Below are 23,428 nucleotides of genomic sequence, written 5' to 3'. Positions count from 1 at the left end.
ACAAAATCACTAAATGGCATATATAAAATAATAGTTTTTGTAGCACTTTTAGTAACAAAACAAGACTGGAAACAACCTAAATGTCTGTCATGGATATTATGATACAGCATAAAATGCGTAGCTTCTAGAATACATGAGGCAGCTGTATATCTGTTAGTATAGAAGAAACTCTCTGCTACATAAGGTTAAAAAATGCAGGATAGCATATATGATATTCTACCATATGTTTTTTATGTACATAATGACATATATAAAAATGTTTGTAGAGCACAGAATATCATTGGAAGGATACATAAGTGAATGGTTGTCTCTAAGGAAAAGTAACGGGTGACCAGACGTATAGGTTTGGGAGATTTTCTTATCACAACGTATTTTGGGTGCTGTTTGAAAAGTTGTGTATACATACTGCCTTTTTTAAAAACTTATTTTTGTATTGCCTTCTTTTTAAGTAAACTTTTTTTTAAAGCAACAACTTTCAGGTTAGTAGGTCTTGGGCTGGAGTCTTGGCGCTGCCCCTTACCCATTGTTTAGCAGTTGATCTGCAATAGCTCACACAGTGAGTGTGGGCTACTGTAATACTACACCACAGACTAGATGGCTTATACACCACAGAAATTTATTTCTCACCGTTCTGGAGGCTGAGAAGTCCAAGATAAGGAAGCTGGCAGATTTTGAATTCACAGACAGCTTTTCTTCTGCTGTAACCTCACAGCAGGTGAGGGCTCTTGCTGGGTTCTCTTTCTTTAAAGACAATTATCTGCCCTCCTGACCTAACCCCCTCCCAAAGTCCCCACCTCCAAATGTGCACACATTGGGAATAAGGGTTTCAACATATAAATTTGGCGGGGACACAGACATTAAGCCTATAGCAGGGGTAACATTATTAATCAATTCATATGGTTAATGTACCTCTGTCGCTCTTTATAGTAACATAGATGCAAATACATATTCATAAACATAGCTGTTTTAGCCACCTTCAGGGACCAGAATACTAGAAACTCTGACCTTATTGGACTTACATATTACCCTATAACCCTAAGGAATAAGGCATTGCCACACTGAACATTATCATGAAATTTTGTAAAATCAGTTCTGGCCCCCAAGCCTTCTTACAAATGCAAAAACATTATCTAAAAAGACCATTTAATTGAAACGTTACATCACATTTTTTCCCCAAATTATATAAATCAATTCTATCTTTGCAGTAGTATCCTTTCCAAACAGACTTTTTTTTTTTTACCTGAAACATGTATCTAGTGCCATAAGAAAAATAAAGATGCCACAAACAAAGCAGCTGTGGGTGACACTGAAAACTTCATCTGCACATGGTCTGATAGACTTTGCTGCTGCTAATACTGACTCATGACCAGAAAACCTCGAGTTAAATAATTCAATTTTCTCTTAATTATCTTATTTCTATTTGCCCAAAATATCTAGAAAATTGCCTCAATTGCCGCCTTCATTCTGCCTCTGTTGACATAGCTCCACACCCTAATATACTCTTGAAATTTCCTAATAATTTCTATTGAAGTACTTACTACTTATGGAGCTCATTTTCCCAATAGTTATAAAAGATTCAGTAGGCAACTGGTGCTATGAAGGTGCTGTTTTTCTTGAAAGAGCTATTAAAATAAATTGAATTTTTAAAAATGGTAACATCAAAGAGCTCACTTTATAAGAAAAGAAATTCTAAATAGAATATCAACAGGCAAGCTGAACACCCACATCCTCCAACTCATTTCTCCCTTGTGTGCTGAGAAGAATGTTTATTTGCTGGGTGAGGAGAAGAAAAAATTTCCTAAGCCACTTTTATACATCCACCCTGATTCCAGACACTGATCTGCAGGACAAAGAAAATGAGCTTTCCCTACGTAGAGAACAGATGGCCAGTACTTACCAATAACCAATGGGATGTCACTTATGTTTTATTTATTTATTTTTTGTGTACACATATCTCTAAGTTTTCTAGCGATAATTTTTAATATAATTTAGCCAAAACCAACCTTCAAATCAGCAACTGTCCTGATCTTTAATGTAGTTTTATCAAAAGAGTATTATGGGGGGAGAAAAGATGGCGGCGAAGTAGAGAGACGTGGAGTGCATCCCTCTCCACAGATGCATTGGGAATGCACGGAAGGACGCAGTCATTCCCACAGAGAACCAGCTGAACACCAGCAGATGGCCTCGGACACCAGAAAGGGCTGTGGGGAGCCAGACATAGCCGGTAGGGAGGCATCTACGAGGGCTCAAAGAGGGTGAAGCGGCGGAGCTGTGGCAGACGGGAGGGAGTGAGAAACATATGGAGGGTCCTCAGCGCAGCTCAGCGTTCCCGAACCGAGACATCGATCCGCGGCTGAACGGAGGGTCCAGGAGCGGGAGCGTGGGAACCGGAGAGCTGGTTCAGGGTGAGAAACATTGTTGCCGGTAGGGTGACGGAACGAGAGAACAGGAGGGAGGAGTTCCGCGGAGAGGAGTGCCCGTCCCTGAGAGCTGCCCAGCCATGATGGCGGCTGGAGGCTGCAGGCTCACGGGTGGGGGGGGGTGGAGGAGCCGCGCCCATAGCCTCTCCCTCTCTTTCCGCGCCTCTGCAACAGGCAGTGGAGAGATGCCCTGCAGGCCACCTAAGGCGCTCAGGGATAACAAACACCCTCAGGCACTCGGGCGGGGCTAGATTAAAACCCCTTGCAATGCCAGCAGCAGGGAGGCTGCCGAGAGAAAAAAAAAAAAAACAACAGTATCAAAAAGAAAAAAACCCCAAGAGAGGCCCAACTCTAAGACTTTCTGTTTATGCCTGAGCCACCAGCGCCCTCTGCAACAGGCACCTCCAAGCCCGACTGAAACAACAGTGCGCCACTGCTCACTCACTCCCAGGAGAAGGAGCCACTATTGTACCCTCTCCCTCCCCACACACCAAGGCTTACAGACAAACAATAAAGGAACCTCTGCTGGTCACAGAATAACGCAAAAAAAACCCAAGGCAAGGAGAAGGACACTTACAGCTGAGACGCTAAGGAAACAGATAGTAGTATCAATACCTATTGAACTGGTCCATTCTGGGATCAGATCTGGATTTTTTTTTTTTTCTTTCTCTCTCTCTCATTTTTTTTTTTTTTGATTTATTAAATACGATCTTAGCCCTAAGGGATCTACAAGTTTTATAACATAATTTTTTAATGATATTTTTTATTCTTTTTTTTTTTTTTTTTTTGCCTTTTTATATACTTCTATATCTAGCTAAGTTTTTGGTAGTACGGACAAAATATCTCTCATACTTTCCTTTCATCCCTATCTTTTATACATTTCTATTCCTTTCTTTTTATTTGCATATTTCCAACCACATTACGCTCTTCTGTTCCCCTTTCTTCCAGCCATTTTAAGTTTATGTTATCTTAACATACTTATAAGCAACACTATCGGTCTGCTCAGACTCCTTGCTCTATTCTCCAGATGACGCACTGCCTTGGTATTTAATATTAGGCTTTTGTCTTTATCTTAGTTCTTAGTACAGTTGTCTAATTACATTCTGAGAATCTCCATTCTCTCTGGTGGTACTCCAGCTCTTTTCTATATTTGATCCTAGCTTACAAAATCTCCCTGGATTGATGTTTGTATGTGTAGGGTGTTATTTGTTGTTTGTTTGCTTTTGCTTTTGTCTCTGATTTGTTCTGTTTCAGTTGTCAATTTCTGCTGGGTTTCTCTTTGAATATCTGATAGCACACAGGGGTTCTGTCAGGTCTTTCTAGAGCCTTATGTCCTAACGGATTCAGTAATTGTGTGTCTTATACATGTATGTGTTTCCTAGACTTAATATTCATTTAATCCAATACTTGGACATTAGTCTGAGGCTTGGACAGTCTTCTATAAACACCTCTATCACCAGGACAAGCAACCCCAAAAGTCTGGAAAACCATGAGGAAACAAAGAAACACCATGCAGGCAAAGGAGCAGGAAAAAAACCCACAAGACAAAATAAATGAGGAGGAAATAGGAAAAATGCCTGAAAAAGAATTCAGAGTAATGATAGTAAAAATGATACAAAATCTCGATAACAAAATAGAGAAATTACAAGAAACAGTTCATAAGAACTCAGAAAAACAAACAGCAATGGATAACAAAATAACTGAAATTAAAAATACTCTAGATGCTATAACCAGCATAAGGGCTGAGGCAGAAGAACGAATAAGTGAGTTGGAAGATAGAATGGGGGAAATAACTGCCACAGAGCAGGAAAAAGAAAAAAGAATAAAAAGATTAGAAGACAGTCTCAGAGACCTCAGTGATAACATTAAGTGTACCAACATTCGAATTATAGGCATCCCAGAAGAAGAAGAAAACAAGAAAGGGTCTGAGAAAATATTTGAAGAGGTTATAGTAGAAAACTTCCCCAACATGGGAAAGGAAATAATGAACCAAGTCCAAGAAGCACAGAGAGTCCCATACAGAATAAACCCAAGGAGAAATACACGAAGACACTTATTAATCAAACTAATGACAATTAAACACAAAGAAAAAATATTAAAAGCAGCAAGAGAAAAGCAACAAACAACATATAAGGGAAAACCCATCAGGATAACAGCTGACCTTTCTACAGAAACTCTGCAGGCCAGAAGGGAATGGCAGGATATACTGAAAGTCCTGAAAGAGAGAAACCTACAGCCAAGAAGATTCTACCCAGCAAGAATCTCATTCAGATTTGATGGAGAAATCCAAAACTTTCCAAACAAGCAAAAGTTAAGAGAATTCAGCACCACCAAACCAGCCTTACAACAAGTGCTAAAGGAACTTCTCTAAGTAGGAAACACAAGAAAAGGAAAACACCTACAAATACAAACCCAAAACAATTCAGAAAATGGTAATTGGAACACACATGTCAATAATCACTTTAAATGTAAATGGATTAAATGCTCCAACCAAAAGACACAGACTGGCTGAATGGATACAAAAACAAGACCCTTCTCTATGCTGCCTACAAGAAACCCACTTCAGACCAAGGGATACATATAGACTGAAAGTGAAGGGATGGAAAAAGATATTCCATGCAAATGGAAGTCAAAAGAAAGCTGGAATAGCAATACTCATATCAGACAAATTAGACTTGAAAGTAAAGACTATTACAAGAGACAAGGAAGGACACTACATAATGATCAAGGGATCCATTCAAGAAGAACATATCACAATGGTAAATATCTATGCTCCCAACATAGGAGCACCTCAATACATAAGGCAAATGCTAACAGCTATAAAAGGGGACATCGACAGTAACACAATAATAGTGGGAGACTTGAACACCCCACTTACATCAATGGACAGATCATCCAAACAGAAAATAAATAAAGACACACCAGCTTTAAATGACACATTAGACCATCTCGACTTCATTGATATTTATAGGACATTCCATCCAAAAACGACAGACTACACTTTCTTCTCAAGTGCACACGGAACATTTTCCAGGATAGATCACATCTTGGGTCACAAATCAAACCTCAGCAAATTCAAGAAAATTGAAATCATATCAAGCATCTTCTCAGACCACAACGCCATGAGACTAGATATCAACTACAGGAAAAAAACTGCAACAAATACAAACACATGGAGGCTAAACAATTCACTCCTAAACAACCAAGGAATCACTAAAGAAATCAAAGAGGAAATCAAAAAATATCTAGAAACAAATGACAATGAAAACACAACAACCCAAAACCTATGGGACGCAGCAAAAGCAGTTCTAAGAGGGAAGTTTATAGCAATACAGTCCTACCTTAAGAAACAAGAAAATGATCGAATAAACAACCTAACCTTACACCTAAAACAACTAGAGAAAGAAGAACAAAGAAACCCCAAAGTTAGCAGAAGGAAAGAAATCATAAAGATCAGAGCAGAAATAAATGAAAAAGAAAGGAAAGAAACCATAAGAAAAATAAATAAAACTAAAAGCTGGTTCTTTGAGAAGATTAACAAAATTGATAAACCATTAGCCAGACTCAACAAGAAAAAAAGGGAGAAGATGCAAATCAACAGAATTAGAAATGAAAAAGGAGAAGTAACAACAGACACCTCAGAAATACAAAACATCATGAGAGACTACTACAAGCAACTATATGCCAATCAGTGGGATAACCTGGAAGGAATGGATATATTCTAGAAAAATACAATCTTCCAAGACTGAACCAGGAAGAAATAGAAACCATGAACAGACCAATCACAAGTACGGAAATTGAGGCAGTGATTAAAAATCTCCCAACACACAAAAGCCCAGGACCAGATGGGTTCACGGGCGAATTCTATCAAACATTTCGAGAAGAGTTAACACCTCTCCTTCTCAAACTCTTCCAAAATATTGCAGAAGGTGGAACACTCCCAAACTCATTCTACGAGGCTACCATCACCCTGATACCAAAACCAGGCAAAGATGTCACAAAAAAAGAAAATTACAGGCCAATATCACTGATGAATATAGATGCAAAAATCCTCAACAAAATACTAGCTAACAGACTCCAACAGCACATTAAAAAAATCATACACCATGATCAAGTGGGGTTTATCCCTGGGATGCAAGAATTCTTCAATATACGCAAATCAATCAACGTGATACATCATATCAACAACTTGAAGGATAAAAACCATATGATCATTTCAATAGATGCAGAAAAAGCTTTTGACAAAGTTCAACATCCATTTATGATAAAAGCTCTCCAGAAAATGGGCATAGAAGGAAATTACCTCAACATAATAAAAGCCATATATGAAAAACCAAAAGCCAACATTGTTCTCAATGAGGAAAAACTGGAAGAATTCCCTCTAAGAACAGGAACAAGACAAGGGTGTCCACTCTCACCATTATTATTCAACATAGTTTTGGAAGTGTTAGCCACAGCCATCAGAGAAGAAAAAGAAATCAAAGGAATACAAATTGGAAAAGAAGAAGTAAAATTGTCACTCTTTGCAGATGACATGATATTATACAAAGAAAACCCTAAAGACTCTACCAGAAAACTGCTAGCACTAATGGATGAGTTTAGTAAAGTAGCAGGATACAAAATTAATGCACAGAAATCTCTTGCATTCCTATACACTAACAACGGAAGAGCAGAAAGAGAAATTAAGGAAACTCTCCCATTCACCATTGCAACCAAAAGAATAAAATACCTAGGAATAAACCTGCCTAAGGAGGCAAAAGATCTGTATGCAGAAAACTTTAAGACATTGATGAAAGAAATCAAAGACGACACAAACAGATGGAGGGACATACCATGTTCCTGGATTGGAAGAATCAACATAGTGAAAATGTCTATACTACCCAAAGCAATTTACTGATTCAATGCAATCCCTATCAAATTACCAATAGCATTTTTCACAGAACTAGAGCAAGAAATCTTACGATTTGTATGGAAACGCAAAAGACCCCGAATAGCCAAAGCAATCTTGAGAAGGAAAAATGGAGTTGGTGGAATCAGGCTTCCTGACTTCAAACTATACTACAAGGCCATAGTGATCAAGACAGTATGGTACTGGCACAAAAATAGAAAGGACGATCAATGGAATAGAATAGAGAACTCAGAAGTAAGCCCAAACACATATGGGCACCTTATCTTTGACAAAGGAGGCACGAGTATACAATGGAAAAAAGACAGCCTCTTCAATAAGTGGTGCTGGGAAAATTGGACAGCAACATGTCAAAGAATGAAATTAGAACACTTCCTAACACCATACACAAAAATAAACTCAAAATGGATTAAAGACCTACATGTAAGGCCAGACACTATCAAACTCCTAGAAGAAAACATAGGCAGAACACTCTATGACATACATCAAAGCAACATCCTTTTTGACCCACCTCCTAGAATCAGGGAAATCAAATCAAGAATAAACGAATGGGACCTCATGAAACTTAAAAGCTTTTGCACAGTGAAAGAAACCATAAACAAGACTAAAAGGCAACCCTCAGAATGGGAAAAAATAATTGCCTATGAAACAACGGACAAAGGATTAACCTCCAAAATATACAAGCAGCTCATGAAGCTTAATACCAAAAAAGCAAATAACCCAATCCACAAATGGGCAGAAGACCTAAATAGACACTTCTCCAAAGAAGACATACAGATGGCCAACACACACATGAAAAGATGCTCAACATCACTCATCATCAGAGAAATGCAAGTCAAAGCCACAATGAGGTATCACCTCACACCAATCAGAATGGCCATCATCACAAAGTCTGGAAACCACAAATGTTGGAGAGGGTGTGGAGAAAAGGGAACTCTCCTGCACTGTTGGTGGGAATGTAAGTTGGTACAGCCACTATGGAAAACAATTTGGAGTTTCCTTAAAAAACTACACATAGAAATACCATATGATCCAGTAATCCCACTCCTGGGCATATACCCAAAGAAAACCATAATCCCAAAAGAAATTTGTACCATAATGTTTATTGCAGCACTATTTACAATAGCTAGGACATGGAAGCAACCTAAATGCCCATCAACAAATGAATGGATACAGAAGATGTGGCATATATATACAATGGAATATTACTCAGCTATAAAAAGGGATGAGATGGAGCTATATGTAATGAGGTGGATAGAACTACAATCTGTCATACATAATGAAGTAAGTCAGAAAGAGAAGGACAAATATTGTATGCTAACTCACATATACGGAATCTAAAAATGGTACTGATGAACTCAGTGACAAGAACAAGGATGCAGATACAGAGAATGGACTGGAGAACTCGAGGTATGGGAGGGGGCGGGGGGTGAAGGGGAAACTGAGACGAAGCGAGAGAGTAGCACAGACATATATATACTACCAACTGTAAAATAGTCAGTGGGAAGTTGTTGTATAACAAAGGGAGTCCAACTCGAGGATGGAAGATGCCTTAGAGGACTGGGGCAGGGAGGGAGGGGTGGACTCGAGGGGGGGAGTCAAGGGACGGAGGGAATACGGGGATATGTGTATAAAAACAGATGATTGAACCTGATGTACCCCCCAAAAAATAAAATAAATAAAAAATAAAAAAAAAAAAGAGTATTATGTAAATATATGCCTTGTTGCTAGAGAATTTGCATACTGCAACAACAGAAGAGTGAACCTGCACTGTTTCCTGATAAAAATTCCTATTTGGAAAAGTCAATAATATGTAAGCATTAGTGATTTCCCCTTTTTGTGACAATCAATTTCAAATTTCTAATACATGCAACTACACAAAGAGGGTATCTAACAAACAGGGATAATAGCACAAACCTACCCAGCAATGATGCTCAAGAGAGATCACGTGCATAAAGCTCATGGCAGAGTGCCTGGCACGTAGCAGACGCTTAACAAATGAGGGCTGATATCATACACGTAAAATTGCCACAGCAAAGCAGTATTAGAATTAATAGCCTAGGCTCTGGAGTCAGGTAACCTGATTTTGAATCCCATTCACATTTGCACTCATGAGAAGTAAATAACTAATATTTGAGAATTGTTTAGCAAATAACCATGCACAAAAAGAATCAAAACAAATGCAGTTAACTGTATTCCATCATTATTATCACCAAATCTTATCCAATTTTTCTATTACAATTACATAGATTTTGAGAATGATAAGTGAAATCTCTTCTCATATAATTACTATTTGCCTATTTATATTTCATGAGTGAGATGAAAGCTCAACAAGTATTTTGTTTGCTTCTATATACACTGCAACTGGAAAATACCTAAATTTGGGGTTTAATCCAAAATGAGATCAGTTTATGTCTTGTGTTATTGAAATTAACCTCTGTTGTAATGATTTTTTTTACTTAGTTTAAATGATGTAAGAAATTTAAGCAATTGTTTATTGAGTCCTACTATGTGCCAGACATACTCTGCTAGATACTGGAGAACCACTGGTAAGTAAAAACAGACAATCTACATCCTGGTGGCCCTCAGCACCTAGTGGGAAGAGAAGACATTGATCAAATCATTATACTGATAAAAGTACGAACATAGCTGGCTGAGTTATGTAAAACAGATATACATGGTGCCATGAGAACTTATTATAGAAGAAAATCATATCATCACAGAGGTCAGAAAAGGCTTTCCTTGAAAACATGCTGACTGAGATATGATGGGTGAATAGGAGTTACCTATGTAGAGAAAAATAGGCAGGCTGCTCTGAGCAGAGAGGGCATCAGAGACAAAAGACCAGTAGTAAAGAGAGGTAGACATACTTTAGAAACCGAATATTCTGTGTGACTGAAATGCAAAGAGCAGGATTATAGCATTGTAAAGAAGTGCCAGGCCATATTATGGATGGTTTTGATCTTTAAGAGCACCGTTAAGTCATTAAGGAATTTTAAACAATTCACAATGAATTTTGAAATAGCCCATGGTAGGAGAACACCTTGGTGTGGGCCAAGAATGGATGTAGGGATGGACACCACATGGGAGATTATGGTAGATGCCAAGGTCTGAGTGAGAAGTAGAGATGGAGAGAAAAAGAAAAATTTCAGAGATAATTAGAATTTTGCTTTAATTTAAAAAATACTCTCAGAAATGGTTATGTATCCATTTGCATACACACTTTATAAACACCATACCAACTCTATATGTGCAGAAATGATACCAAGCCTGTTTGTAGTGTGTGCTATAGATCATACTAGTTTGTGATTAAGGGCAGTGTGCGTTAAATAACTTTAAAGTCAAAGATACTCTTTTTCAACAACATAATAGAGATTTCCTCCAAAATACTTAAACGTATTAAATCGTTCTTATACGGAGATTGATCCATCCTTACTCCCAATCCATAATTAAGTTTCCCACAGTGAGTGTGAGTTTATTCTCAGTTATAATATAAATATCATAAGTTATTCTCCTTGAGTAAAGTTATATTCCGTGATATAAAAAGATAAATTTGTTTTTAGAATCCTGAAATATGCTGCATAATTGAGGAGAAAGTATTTTAGCTTTTCTATATTGATTCCACACAGTTATTTTGTGTAAGACATAGTTTTTCAAATGTCAAATATATACCAGAATTTATTTCATTTTCTCCATCTACTTTGAGTGAAGTAAATTTAAACTAGAGAGCAAATGGTGAATAGTGAATCAAATAGAGAAAATCTGAAAATTCAACATAGGAAAATACCTTGACTTGCTTGTTAACTTTCTTATTTATTAGCATCTGTTACTTCAGAAACAAAAGAAACAAACTAAATCAGATGTAATACTTCATATGATGAAAATGCATGGTATTTCATAGACTATTATGCTAAAAGATTGTCATACATTTTAATATTACACTTTTTTCAAGTTATGAATCTACTTGAAATTTTTTCCAAATAGATATTCATTCCCCAACTAAATCATTTATTTAGTATTTAAGACACAGCTGTGTCTTGTCCTTTGTGAAGACTTCCCTACCTCACTCAAACAAAACCAACCATTTCTCCCTTTGTGCCCCTGCTCAATGTAGAATTTGCCTCTACTCTAATATTTATCACCGTCTGCAATGGTGGTTCTCTAGAAATAGACTGAAATGCTTTTTCATCTTACTACAACTGGGGCCAAGCACAAAGCCTAGCATATATCACATACTCAATTAATATTTATAGTGTGAATAACTGAATTTCAAAACATGGTTCATTACTCACATTCTCTACAATGTTGTTTCAATAATTCACACATCTCAACTTTATAAATTCTCTAAATATGGATAATTTTTTTTATTTTTAGCACAAAACAGCAATACATTGGCCATTAATAACCTCGTCGTTACATATGTAAATATTCAGGCAAGGCAAATAATGATAACCATTTATTCAGGAAGAAATGATTGAAAAATCATATATGTACTAAAGAACATTTCTTAAAAGTCATGTTTTGTTTTGTGAAGACAAGTTGCTATTCCCTGATTACACAGATAAGTAATAGCAAAGTCAGTACTGGATCCAGTTTGCCTAAATTCAGAAAGTATTGCTATTCATTGCCACATCTCCTTTTTTGTACCTTTATTGTACCTTTCTTGCCTCCTTTTGGGTCAATTTTTAAATTTTGTTATGCCATTTTTCTTCTCTATTAGTTTCTTTGTATTCTATGTTATTTTATTACAGTGGTAATTCTAGATATTAAAACTGTAACCTTGCTCATTAAAGTCAACCTCAAATAGTACTTATATCACTTCCTTAATGATGAATGAAACACAATACTTTAACTCCATTTATACCATATCATTGGCATTTATTTTATTGTTATATATGTTATGGACCACACATGGTATTATTTTATTTACATTTAAACAGTCAATATTCTTTTAAAACTATGTACATGTTTTCCTTTTCTGGTGCTATCTGGACTTTCCTACTTTTCCTTGCTTCAATTTGGAACTATTTTCCTTTAAAGAACTTCTTTTAGCATTCCTTGCAATAAAGGTAGGTGCTGAATTTTTTTTCAGTTTTTGTTAAAGGATATTTTCTCTGATTACATAGTTATATAGGTTAGAATTCTAGGTGGACTCTTTTTTTTTTTATCACTTAAAGATGTCATTTTATTTTCTTTTAGCATCCACAGTTTCTTTTGAAAAATCATCTGTAAATCACATTCTCCTTTTTAAGCATTTATGCATGTGATGCTTAAATAAAAATTTGTTTTGGAGTTAGTTTATCAAGAAACAGACCCACAGAAGAGAGTACACACTGAAATAAAAGTGGACAAATAAGGTTCTGCTGGTTTCTGCTTTTCCTCTGAATTAGTTTAGGGCCTCTCTTTAATCTCTAAGTGAGAGAGACTGGTGACTCATGACATAACCACAATATGGTTAGCTCTGTATTTATTTATTATATATATGCTTATATTAATATAAATAGTATGTAGTCCTTTCTCAGAGGTTGGGAAGTTGCCTTAGCCAATGGTGTGTGTGTAGCTGCTTATGAAATCCTCCATTGTAAAAATCCTCTTTGGGTATCAAGGTAGAACCGAATGGATTGATGTAGTCATTATCTCTGTCTACACATACAGCACCTCTAGTAACTATTACCATCACCATCACTTTTTTTATTACTATAGGTAGTTGGGCTAGTAGTGGCAGTATTTTATAAAATAGTATAGGATCAATTGTCTTTAGTTATGTTAACCTTTACACAAGTGCATAGTATAATCCTAAAATACTTGTCCGTATTGTTAGACAGATACAGATAGTTTTGCAGATCTTCCTTCAGAATGCCTTTGAAACATTTTAGGTTTTCAGATTCCTAGGCTATAACCAGAGAAAAGTATTCATTTGAGATGTTAGAGTTAGGCAATCCAACTACATATCCAGCTTGCCAGTTTAAAGACAGTTTAGTAATATCAGTCAGTACTACTGGTATTCATCTGATAAGGGCTATTAAACTCTCTTCACCTTAACTTGATGATTCTTTATGGGTAGCATCCATGCTTCTTTTACAGCACTGTAAAACATCTTCCATAAAACTTTCATCTTCTTGTTGCATAGAACAAGGTGGAAATCATGATCACATGATGAACCAAAAATTTAATTCTAGATATGATGTCTTAGTCCTCAAATACTAAATCCACACCATATTTGTGGTTTAAGGTACTATTTGATCATATTAAATCTATTCTTGAATGTCAAACTTTCATGAAAGATAGCTCTATAGACCTAATTTTTTTTTATTCTCTCTGGTCTTACTGTGAATATGAATTATTAGAATTATAATTTTCTCCTTAAGAACTTTTTGATAAAGGGCTACATCTTTCAACAACTGTTCTAACCATATTTTTATATATAATATCTGAAAAATATTATAAAATGTGAATAAGAATTAAAGAAGATATTTTAAAGGCTGATTGAAGGTTATAGGACTAAGGTAAGCCAGATCCCAAAACTCAAAAAAGATTGAAGCAGAAAGCCAGAACAGACAACCAAATCAAAAGGCATACAGTTTCTTTGACAGAAGATAATAATCTCAGTACCTTCACTAGAACTGGCTCTTCTCTTCCAGAAACTACCAGTCTACAGGTGTGATTTAGAGATGCTGCCAAAAAGTGGGAAATACTTTCCTATACATCACTGGAAAACAATTACTATAAAGTTTAATAGAGGGGAAAAAAAACCAACCCTACAGCTTGAAGACTGTGGCTAAAAAAGAATGTTGGAGTGCCTGCCCCTTAAGATTCTTTTCAGGATGTTAAAACATGTGATTCTGTGAGGCTGAAATAAAAGATATTATAAAAACATAAACAAAGTAAAGGATAAACATCTACACTGAGTAAAAGGGAGTTTATCTAAAGGGTGGTGGAAGAAAAATCCTATATAAGGCAGACATTATTTTAGGCACTAAACATATGTTCTGTAGTAGTACCTCTCAAGCAAACTATGCTGAAAGGCAAGTTTAGTTTTTAAAAACCCTATCCATGATAAACCACTATGTGGTCTTACTGCTCATAACTAGTATGCAGTTTACACCACATGCTTCGTTCATACTCCTATTTAATCAGATGAGCCCACTGATCATGGATCTGAATGTTAGAACAATGCCACATCACTTTAACATTTTTCTAAACCCTTACTCTCAGCTTCTGTATATCTCCTTGTGAAATGGTAAGAGCTCCTGGACCACAACAGGGTTTGGGGGGACAAGGTGCCTCTTTTCTTCTGACAGCCTCTCTGTTCAAATATATCCTCATTTTTTGACAAGAGGAAAGAATCTTATTTTAATTGGTCAAGTTTCAAATGTCAGGTCAGCTATATTTATAACAGCCTACGGATCATTTTGCATTAAAACATGGATTCCATGTCCTGATTATACACTAAGGTAATGATCTTACTCTCCCTTCTCTTCTCTCTCTTCCACTCTCCGCCATATTTCTACTCCTTGAAAGTTGGTGGTTTGGTAGACCTGCACCCTACACAGCTGGTGCTGTCACCCTCTCTTCAACTGAACACCCAAGTTGGCTGTCTGCTAAAGCCAAAGAGTCCAATATTTATATTCAGACTTTATAGGGAGGTTGAGATTCATTTTGGTCTCTGACCTGAGCTATGTGCTCTATATCAGATTTACCAGAGAATCCTACATTAAGGTATCAAACACTGGTCTAGATGTTAAAGAAATATTTTTGTTTGTATTGGCAACTTAGAATTCCACATTAAAAAAAACTGATGGAGAGATGGAATTTCAAAGGTTACTGGTCATTATGCCATCGAATATAATTTTAAACAACATAAAGGAGCTTAGTTGATGAACTAGTATTTGAGAGGTAAAGTGTCTTACTGAGAGAAGCAGGTTCTAGGTAACATATGACCAGAACTGATATTAAGTGGACAGCAAAGAAGATTTTTTTGGCATTAGGAGATATTCATCTCAAAACCACAGATCTTCGGTTTACTGTTTTTGTGGGTACTATCAGGGCAAATAAGACATTGCTACTAATGCTAGATTGGTGGCCATGGATTCTGTTCTTCTTGTGCTTGGCTTGAAACTTTTTTTGCTCTTTAGTCTGTTTCTTACCCAGGGTTAATCAATAGTTTCTTTTTCCATGGTAAGTTACTTTCTGCTGCAGCAAGAAAACAAGTGGTGCAAAGGAAATATTTTGGGGCCCCTTTGGAGTAATGAAGGGGAGCCAAAGCCTGGGAACTGAAGAGCTGAGCAAAAATAAAGGCATACATCAGCCTGCTTCTCACTGTCTCTGGGATCATAAGTTTGGGAAGTACAAGTAGAAGCATGTGAGGTCAGTAGGCGTGAGCCTGACAAAAGGATTTCACAACATTTGGCAAAAGCAAAATTTAATCCCCTGTGAGGTTTCCTCTAAATCAACTGAAATTCAAAGTTTGTGAACTTTGATCAGTTGGCAACTTAGTGAAACTGAAATCAAGATCACTATCTCTATTCTTACCTACATTATCTACGTGCACACACAAAAAAAAACTGTTCATAACTAGAAAAAGCAGGAGAATATACTTTTGATAAAGACATGTCACTATTTCAGGAGAAATAATGGGTTCTGAATTGCGTGGCTCTGGAGCTGGTGTTATGATTTTCTCATGTGCTCTGTTGGCTCTTTTGTGCTTCGGATAAGTAGAACTTGGAAAAGACTGAGTCCTAGATTAATTGAACGCTGGAGATGTTAAAGGAGCTAACCCATTCCAGTAAACTCTGTCCTGGGCTCCTGATCCTGAAGAAAGAAACCAGATTCTGGAGTCAGATGTCCTGGACTCAAATCTCTGTTTCTGACACTTATTACCTGTTAAATCCAGGCAACGTATTTAACCACACTGTGCCTCGTTTTGCTCACATGTGAAATGAGGGTACTCATAGTACTTCTCTTACAGGGTTACTGTGAGGGTTAAACAAATGATCTGATGCATTTAAGCTCTTAGAAGAGCCCTTTTATAACAGTCAATCTCTGTTGTTGCTATCATCCCACTTTGGCATCAAAGCTTAAATTTTGAGGAATAGCCTGACTTTACTAAAAATCCAAACTACCCTAAAGAAATCTGTGTTAAAACTCTGGCTACTATTCACATTATTGAACAATGACAGGTAACCAAATTAATTTCTAAGTCTTGGAAATTTTTTTAGATAATTATAAAATATAAAACAAACGGGAAAACTCTATGATCCCAGAGAGTGAATGGGGCATGCTATTAGTAACAATGCATAAATTACATTAGTTAATAATGTCCCTCACAACTGATACACAACTGACACATGTGACCACCTTGTAAATCTTGACATACATCACGCTGTTGCACAAATATTTTTTATGACGATCACCTTTAAGGATAAAGGTTTACGTAATCGACGTCTTAACAAAATTCTAGATCCAGTTTGGGGTGATGGATTACACTCATGGAAAATACTGGAGGACAGAATCATAAATCAGAAGATGTCAAGGCATCCTTTCATCCTAATATTATAAGCCCAGCACAGTTGTTATCTTCTCCCTCCACTCAATTCTGATAACAGTTTCTTTCTTTTTTAAATCCTGTAAATCCTGTAGATTTCAGCAGACTTGGGTTCAAATTTTAGTTCTGCTATTTAGTGATTTTGGGTAGATAATCTCTCTGAGAAGCTCCTTTTAGACGTGAGTGATAATATTTATCTCACAGGACGTGTCAGTGACGGGATGACGCATCCCACAGGCACTGTAAAATAAGGTACCAATTGACATCTGCAGATGCCTAGCTGTCTTATCCAGTCTCCCTGAGTGATATACTGATTTCCAGGGTATTTGATTGTGACTTTAGTGGTTGATACCCTTCCTAATATATGTTAATTGTTCTCTTCCTTTCTGCATCCACATTTGTATGGAATTTAAACCCATGTTTGCCCCTTCCCCTTTCAATGCCATGTGCCTCCAACATATTTAATTCGTCCCAAGTCCTTTAAATTTCACCATCTAAAAATAACTAAAGAATCTATGCTCTTCTCTTTATTCCCACCGCTACTTGCTTTTTTAGAGCCTTAGATTCTTTTCATCCCAATTTTTACAACCGTCTTCTCACTGGCCTCCCTCTCTTCATTCTCACAAATTAACAATTTATTTTCTACAGTATACTTGGTTGATTTTCCTAAACGCTAGATCTACTTTGTCAATTCTGCTGACTGAAACCCCACAGGAGTTTTCAAAAACTTCCTGTAAACTTCATGTAAACTATGCTCCTTAGTACAGTATGCCGGCCACTCATGCTGTGGACTTTGCCTGCATCTGTCTTTGTGCGAGTTCCATCTTACCTTGATTTTCTCCATATTGAAATTCTTGTGGTTTCCCAGATTTCTTGTGTTTGTTTAAACTTCATTTCTTTTGAGAACACTGTGTTCCTGGCATTGAAAACGTCAACCTCTAGTCTATGTGGAAATCCCTATTTGTTACTTTAGACTCAGCTCAAGGGGCCACATCTTTGTTACCATTTTCTTGATGTAGCCTTCTTCTCCCCTTTCTCTTTAGCCTACGAACCACTAAAACTCTTATTGATTATTGTAATTATTTTTTCTATCTCCTTTGATAGTCTATTAACTCCTGGAGAGCAAAGTCAAAAAATAATTAACTGTTATTGATTATTGTAATTATTTTTCTATCTCCCTTAATAGTCTATTAACTCCTAGGGAGCAAAGTCAAAAAATAATTATGGAATTAATGCATGATCCAGGCTTCATTTTGAAGAATTTGAAACTAAATTATAATCATATGCTATTCATATTTTTTAAAGTTAAAGTGTAAGTTGGCTTTAATCCTAGCATTTTAGTTTTATTTCTTGATATTATACTACATTGTAGTCAAGAATACAATGGTTATATCACACCAGAACCAAGCCCATTGCTGAATTTTGAAATGAATTAAAACAGCAAAAGTATGATTAAAAATTAAAAGCGAGATTTCCTTGAACAATCTCTCCACAAATAAGTGAGAATTGATTATATAAATGAGCCAGCTCACTAGTTGTAGAAACACTATTATTCCTGGAGAAGCTGTAATTTGCATAAAAGCAAGTTGTTTTGTTTTGCTATCATTTATTTTCTACTCTATCATTTATTTTTTAAATATGATAACCTAAATATCTAAAATTAAGTCACAGAAATAGAGACAGTATTTCACCATTCTCTATGTAACAACTTCACTTTATGTTATGTCTAGAAAATAGGGTGAAGTTCTGGTAAGTGGTGCAGTATTGCTCTTATTAGTAATTTTCATAACATTTGGAATAAGTGTGGAAGAGACTATTAAGACATATCAAGATCTGTGTGCCATGACATTAAGAACATGAAATCATAGGAACCAATAAGAAGTGATAACATTTAAAAATATACATACATTGACTCAGCCAATTTGTATAAACTGACCCTTCAAAGACATTTCACTCAGTGTTACTGAATCCATGTTTCTCTTTCTGACATATGACATCTGACACTGTGGTGAGGTACTGCTTCTCCAAAAGCAGCAAGAATGAATGTTTAGTCACTTTATTTTACTGGGGGGACTTCAGAAGAGGCATTTGACAAAACAATATACATTCAGTCATTAAAAACTCTTAGGAACAGGAAGGAACTTAATAATAAAGGGAACTAAGAGAAACTACTGCTCATTCATCTACTGGTGAAAGCCCGAATGCCTCCGCTCAAGACTGGGAACAAGGTGAGGATGTGCATTCTATCACTATTACCTGGCATTGTACTGCATATCCTCCTGTGCCTTAAGGCAGGAAAAAGAAAGAAAATCCATTTGTAGAGAGGAAGTAATAAAACTGTATATGCAGATAACAGAGTTGTATTCACAGAAAATCCTAACCAAGCTGCAAAAATGAAACCTAATTAGTGATTTTGGCAAGGTTGCAGAATACAAGATTAGTATTACAAAAATAAATTCCACCCCTAATTCTGAGAAACAAAAAATTGGAAAGTAAAATTTTAAAAGTACAATTTACAGCAGCATTCAAAAGCATGGAATACTTGAGATGAATTTAGCAAATACTTGCAAAAACTGTACACAATTAAGTGTCAAGATAAATTGAAGAAAACCTAAATAAATGGAGAGACATTTTATGTTCTTTGATCAGAACATTCATTATTTTCAAGATGACAACTGACTAGTAATTGGCTAAGAAATTTAATGTGTTAATCATAATCTTGGCAAACTTTTGGTAGAACTTGTAAAAATTTATGTGGAAATTTGAAAGAATTATAATAACTGAAAAAAATTTTGAAGAAGAGAACAAAAATTGGAGAAATACACTACTGGTTTTCAAGGCTTACTAGATAGTGGAAGAAATCATGATGGTATGATATTGGCATAAAAAAAGACAAATAAATCAGTGATCAGAACAGAGGGTCCAGAAATTGACTTGCCCATAAAGATCAACTCATTGCCAACAAAAGTGCTAAGGAATTCGATGGCTATATTATTTTCAATAAATGATGCTGGAACAATTGTATATTCATATGGACAAAAGTAACTTTTCTTTCTTACCTTTAAAATATATATAAAAATTAACTATAAATGGTTCACAGGTATCAATGTAAAAGCTAAAGCTATAAAATTTCTAAAGGACACTGTAGAAGAAAATCTTTATAATCTCAAGGTGGTAAAATATTTATTAGGTCATAAAATGCCCTACACAGAAAATTTTAAAAATATATAAAATGATTTGGCAAAAATTAAAACTTTTTAAAAAATTCCTATAGAGGTGTTAATAAAAATTGCAAAAATAAACAACCCCCAAACCTCAAAACATTCTAGGTGTGTTTCAGTCGAGGACCCATAGTCTGTGGTATATCTATGCAGTAGAACACTACTCAGCCATACAAATGACTACTAATACAATCAACAATTATGAACTGAAGAATCTGGAGTCAACAAGTACTTACTGTATTATTCCACTTATAGTAAATTCAAGAGCATGTGCAATTAATCTATAGTGACTGAAAGTTGCTCAGTGATTGCCCATAGCCTAGGATTAGAGACATTATAAAGGGACAAGAGAAAATGTTTTGCAATGATGGAAATATCTTGAATTTTTATTTGCTTGCTATTTACACAAACGTGGGTCCATTTAACAAAACTCACTGAATTATACACTTAAAATGAGTTTTACTGTATGTAATATATATTCTCATCCTTGTGGCTTTCCTCTACCCACACTTTGTACATCATCCCACTGTAAGCAAACCTCCTCTATTCTCTTGTTTTGCAATACCATCTCCTTCCTGTTCAGACCCTAGCTGAAACAGTGGCTTATATACCTCCAGACAATCAAGTATCATCTATCGTATAAGGCTAGGCCAGCTGACTCATTACATGTTTGTGAAAGAACAGGGGTTCCCAAAAAGAGGTGTCTTTGTTGTCAAAAACACTGAGTGCAAAGGGGTCGCCTGAGGAGTATTCATTGCAGAGCTCTCTCTAGCAGGGTACTGCGCCTTCCAAGCACTGTCACTAATCTAACATCTCAAGAGCTTCAAGAACAGGATACACATTATCACAGACAAAATCCTGTAACTTGTTCAAGTGAAATGGCAGTCTCTAATAAAAAATAAGCCATTTTGGGAGGAAAAAAGACAAAAACTCTTACCAATATTTTTAATCTCAAGAAATTCTCACAGTAGCACGTATAATGATGATAGCATTTGTTTGAAATGCACGAGAATATCTAGGTAATTTCCTTTTCTATATTTACACTCCCTCCATACTTATATTTTAGGAGATCTTGTCTTTTGCCAAATGTGGAAGTTGAAATTGATAGTCACCTGTACAGCTATGAACTAAATGATTGTTTTTCTCATTTTTTCCTCCTCTTAGCAACCTGTAGTTTTATTTCTGAGAATTCTATCATTAGACAAACTCTCTATTCCATCAACATGTGTGCTTCTCAAATACAAATGCCTCTCAAGTGGAAATCTATTTAGTCACTATCAGACATGAATATCATAATAGAGACAAGCTTTTTCTTACTTCCTTCTAAACAGACAGGTGAGAGCAACTTCCTATCTGAAAGAAACAGGAACCTATTTTGATAGCATTCAATCTTTTAAGAAGTATTTATGGAGTTCCTACTATACAATATGCTCCGTGCTAGGTGTAGGAGTATAGTGACTGACAAAAAAAAGATCTCCTCCTTGCTGATAGGAAGCTTACAACCTTGTGGGAGAGGAGATAGATATCAAACACATCATCACAAAGAAGATACAGATTCACAAACTGTGAAATGCTCCCTGAAGGAAAAGCACTGGCCATCATGGGAGAGAACGGGGTACCTAATATAAACTCTAGGACCAGGGAAAGTGTCTTGGAATAAAGGTCCCATAAACAGAGATCTAAGGTATGGACAGCAGTTGGTGAGGAGAGGTGAAAAGTGCACAAAGAGCACTCCTGGCAACGTGAATAGCAAGGTTAAAGCCCTAATGCTGGAAAGTGGACTCATCATATTCCAGGAAGCAAAACAGGTCACGGTGAGCAGTGGGGTGAAGGAAGGAAGGAGGGGCATGAGATGAGTCTGGGGAGGTAGCCTAGGCCTCTTCCAGGTTGTGTTAAGTATATCAAATTTTAATTCTAAGTGCAGTGAGATGCTATTATTTACAGAGAATGCCCCTGGAAACACCAGAAGTCAACTGAATAACTATTGCAATTGATAAGACAGGTTAGTAAGATGGCCAGTAGTGTGCAAAATGCTAAACAGACACACACACACACAAAACAAACAAACAATAGTTTTTCTACACAGAGAAAATCCTATACTTAGGAAGAGGTTGGGTTCTGAAAAGTTGTTCATAATTCCATTAGTGTGTAAAATCAAAATGACCAAAAGAAATTTAAGCCTACCCATCAGATGCATTTCAACCAAATAGGCTTGTGAATTAGTCCACCAGATACAGTCGGTCCTTGAACAAGGTGGGAGTTAATCTGCATATACTTTATGGTTGGCCCTCCACATCCAGGGTTCCTTTACTTCTGCAGATTCAACCCACTGTGGTCCCTATAGTACTGCAGTATTTATTACTGAAAAATATTTGTGTATAAGTGGGTCTGAACAGTTCAAACTTGTGTTGTTCAGGGATCAACCGTTCATCTTACCCAGATAAACATTCTCTCAGGTCAGGCTGTTTTAAAAGGACAATTTTTATCTATATGGAAAAAACATGTAAGCAAATGCCTACACTCTTTGATGGTCTCTGGCAGGTTCTACTTCTTTAATAGGTTACCTGGAAAAGTTTCCTTGCCATTTGTTTTGATGTTGTTCCTATCTGGACGGGCCTTTAGCCTATCCAAGCTGTTTCAGCAGCAGGACTTATCATGCTTACCCTTCTTCTGAATATACATTAGGTTAAATTCAAGGCTAATCAAATTGCACATTTTTCCATGTGCACATTGGCTATTCCTATAGTTCTTTTAAGTGTCTGTTGAAATCTTTTGCTCATTTTTATTGGGTTAACTTATTGTTGAGTTCTAGGATTTCTTTGTTTCACCTGCAGGCCAGCCCTTTGTCAGATGTGTGTTGTGTTAACATTTCCTCCTAACACTTGGCTTATCTATTCATTTTCTTAACAGTGTCATTTCTCGAGCAGAGTTTCATTGAAGTCTAATGTATTATTTTTTTGTATATGTGTATGGTGTGAGTTAGAAGTTGAGGTTCCATTCTCCCCCCATATGGATATTCAGTTATTCCAGCACCATTTGTTGAAAAGACTTTCTTTTCTTATTGAACTACTTTGTCACCTTTGTCAAAAATCAGACAAGCATATTTATGTGGGTGTACTTCTGGATCCTATGCATTCCATTGATATATTTTTCATCCTGAAGCCAGTTCCCACTGTTGGATTACTGAAGTTTTATACTATGTCTTGAAGACAAGTAGCATATATTCTCAAACTTGTTCTTTATTAAGACTGCTTTGAATATCTACTACTTTACATTTATCTGTAAATTTTAGAATCAGTTGGTCAATTTCCATTAAAAAAAAAAAAGACTCCTGGGA

At 36.2% G+C, this 23,428-nt stretch overlaps 1 protein-coding gene across 3 annotated transcripts in view; it reads right to left on the bottom strand.

The window, feature by feature from the left end:
* The window catches only part of UNC13C (unc-13 homolog C), a 620,639-nt gene that overhangs the window by 417,987 nt on the left and 179,224 nt on the right, over window positions 1-23,428 (bottom strand). For 2 of the 3 annotated variants that reach the window (XM_057724492.1, XM_057724493.1), the window contains exon 4: window positions 14,871-14,879. The exons of the other annotated variant lie outside the window; for it this stretch is intronic. In XM_057724492.1, coding sequence (XP_057580475.1) covers window positions 14,871-14,879 — 9 coding nt within the window. The remainder of the gene's footprint in view (window positions 1-14,870; window positions 14,880-23,428) is intronic. 3 annotated transcript variants of the gene reach the window in all.

This window comes from Hippopotamus amphibius, chromosome 2, assembly GCF_030028045.1.
Source record: "Hippopotamus amphibius kiboko isolate mHipAmp2 chromosome 2, mHipAmp2.hap2, whole genome shotgun sequence".
Taxonomy (NCBI): domain Eukaryota; kingdom Metazoa; phylum Chordata; class Mammalia; order Artiodactyla; family Hippopotamidae; genus Hippopotamus; species Hippopotamus amphibius.
This window is presented reverse-complemented; position numbering and strand designations above follow the sequence as displayed.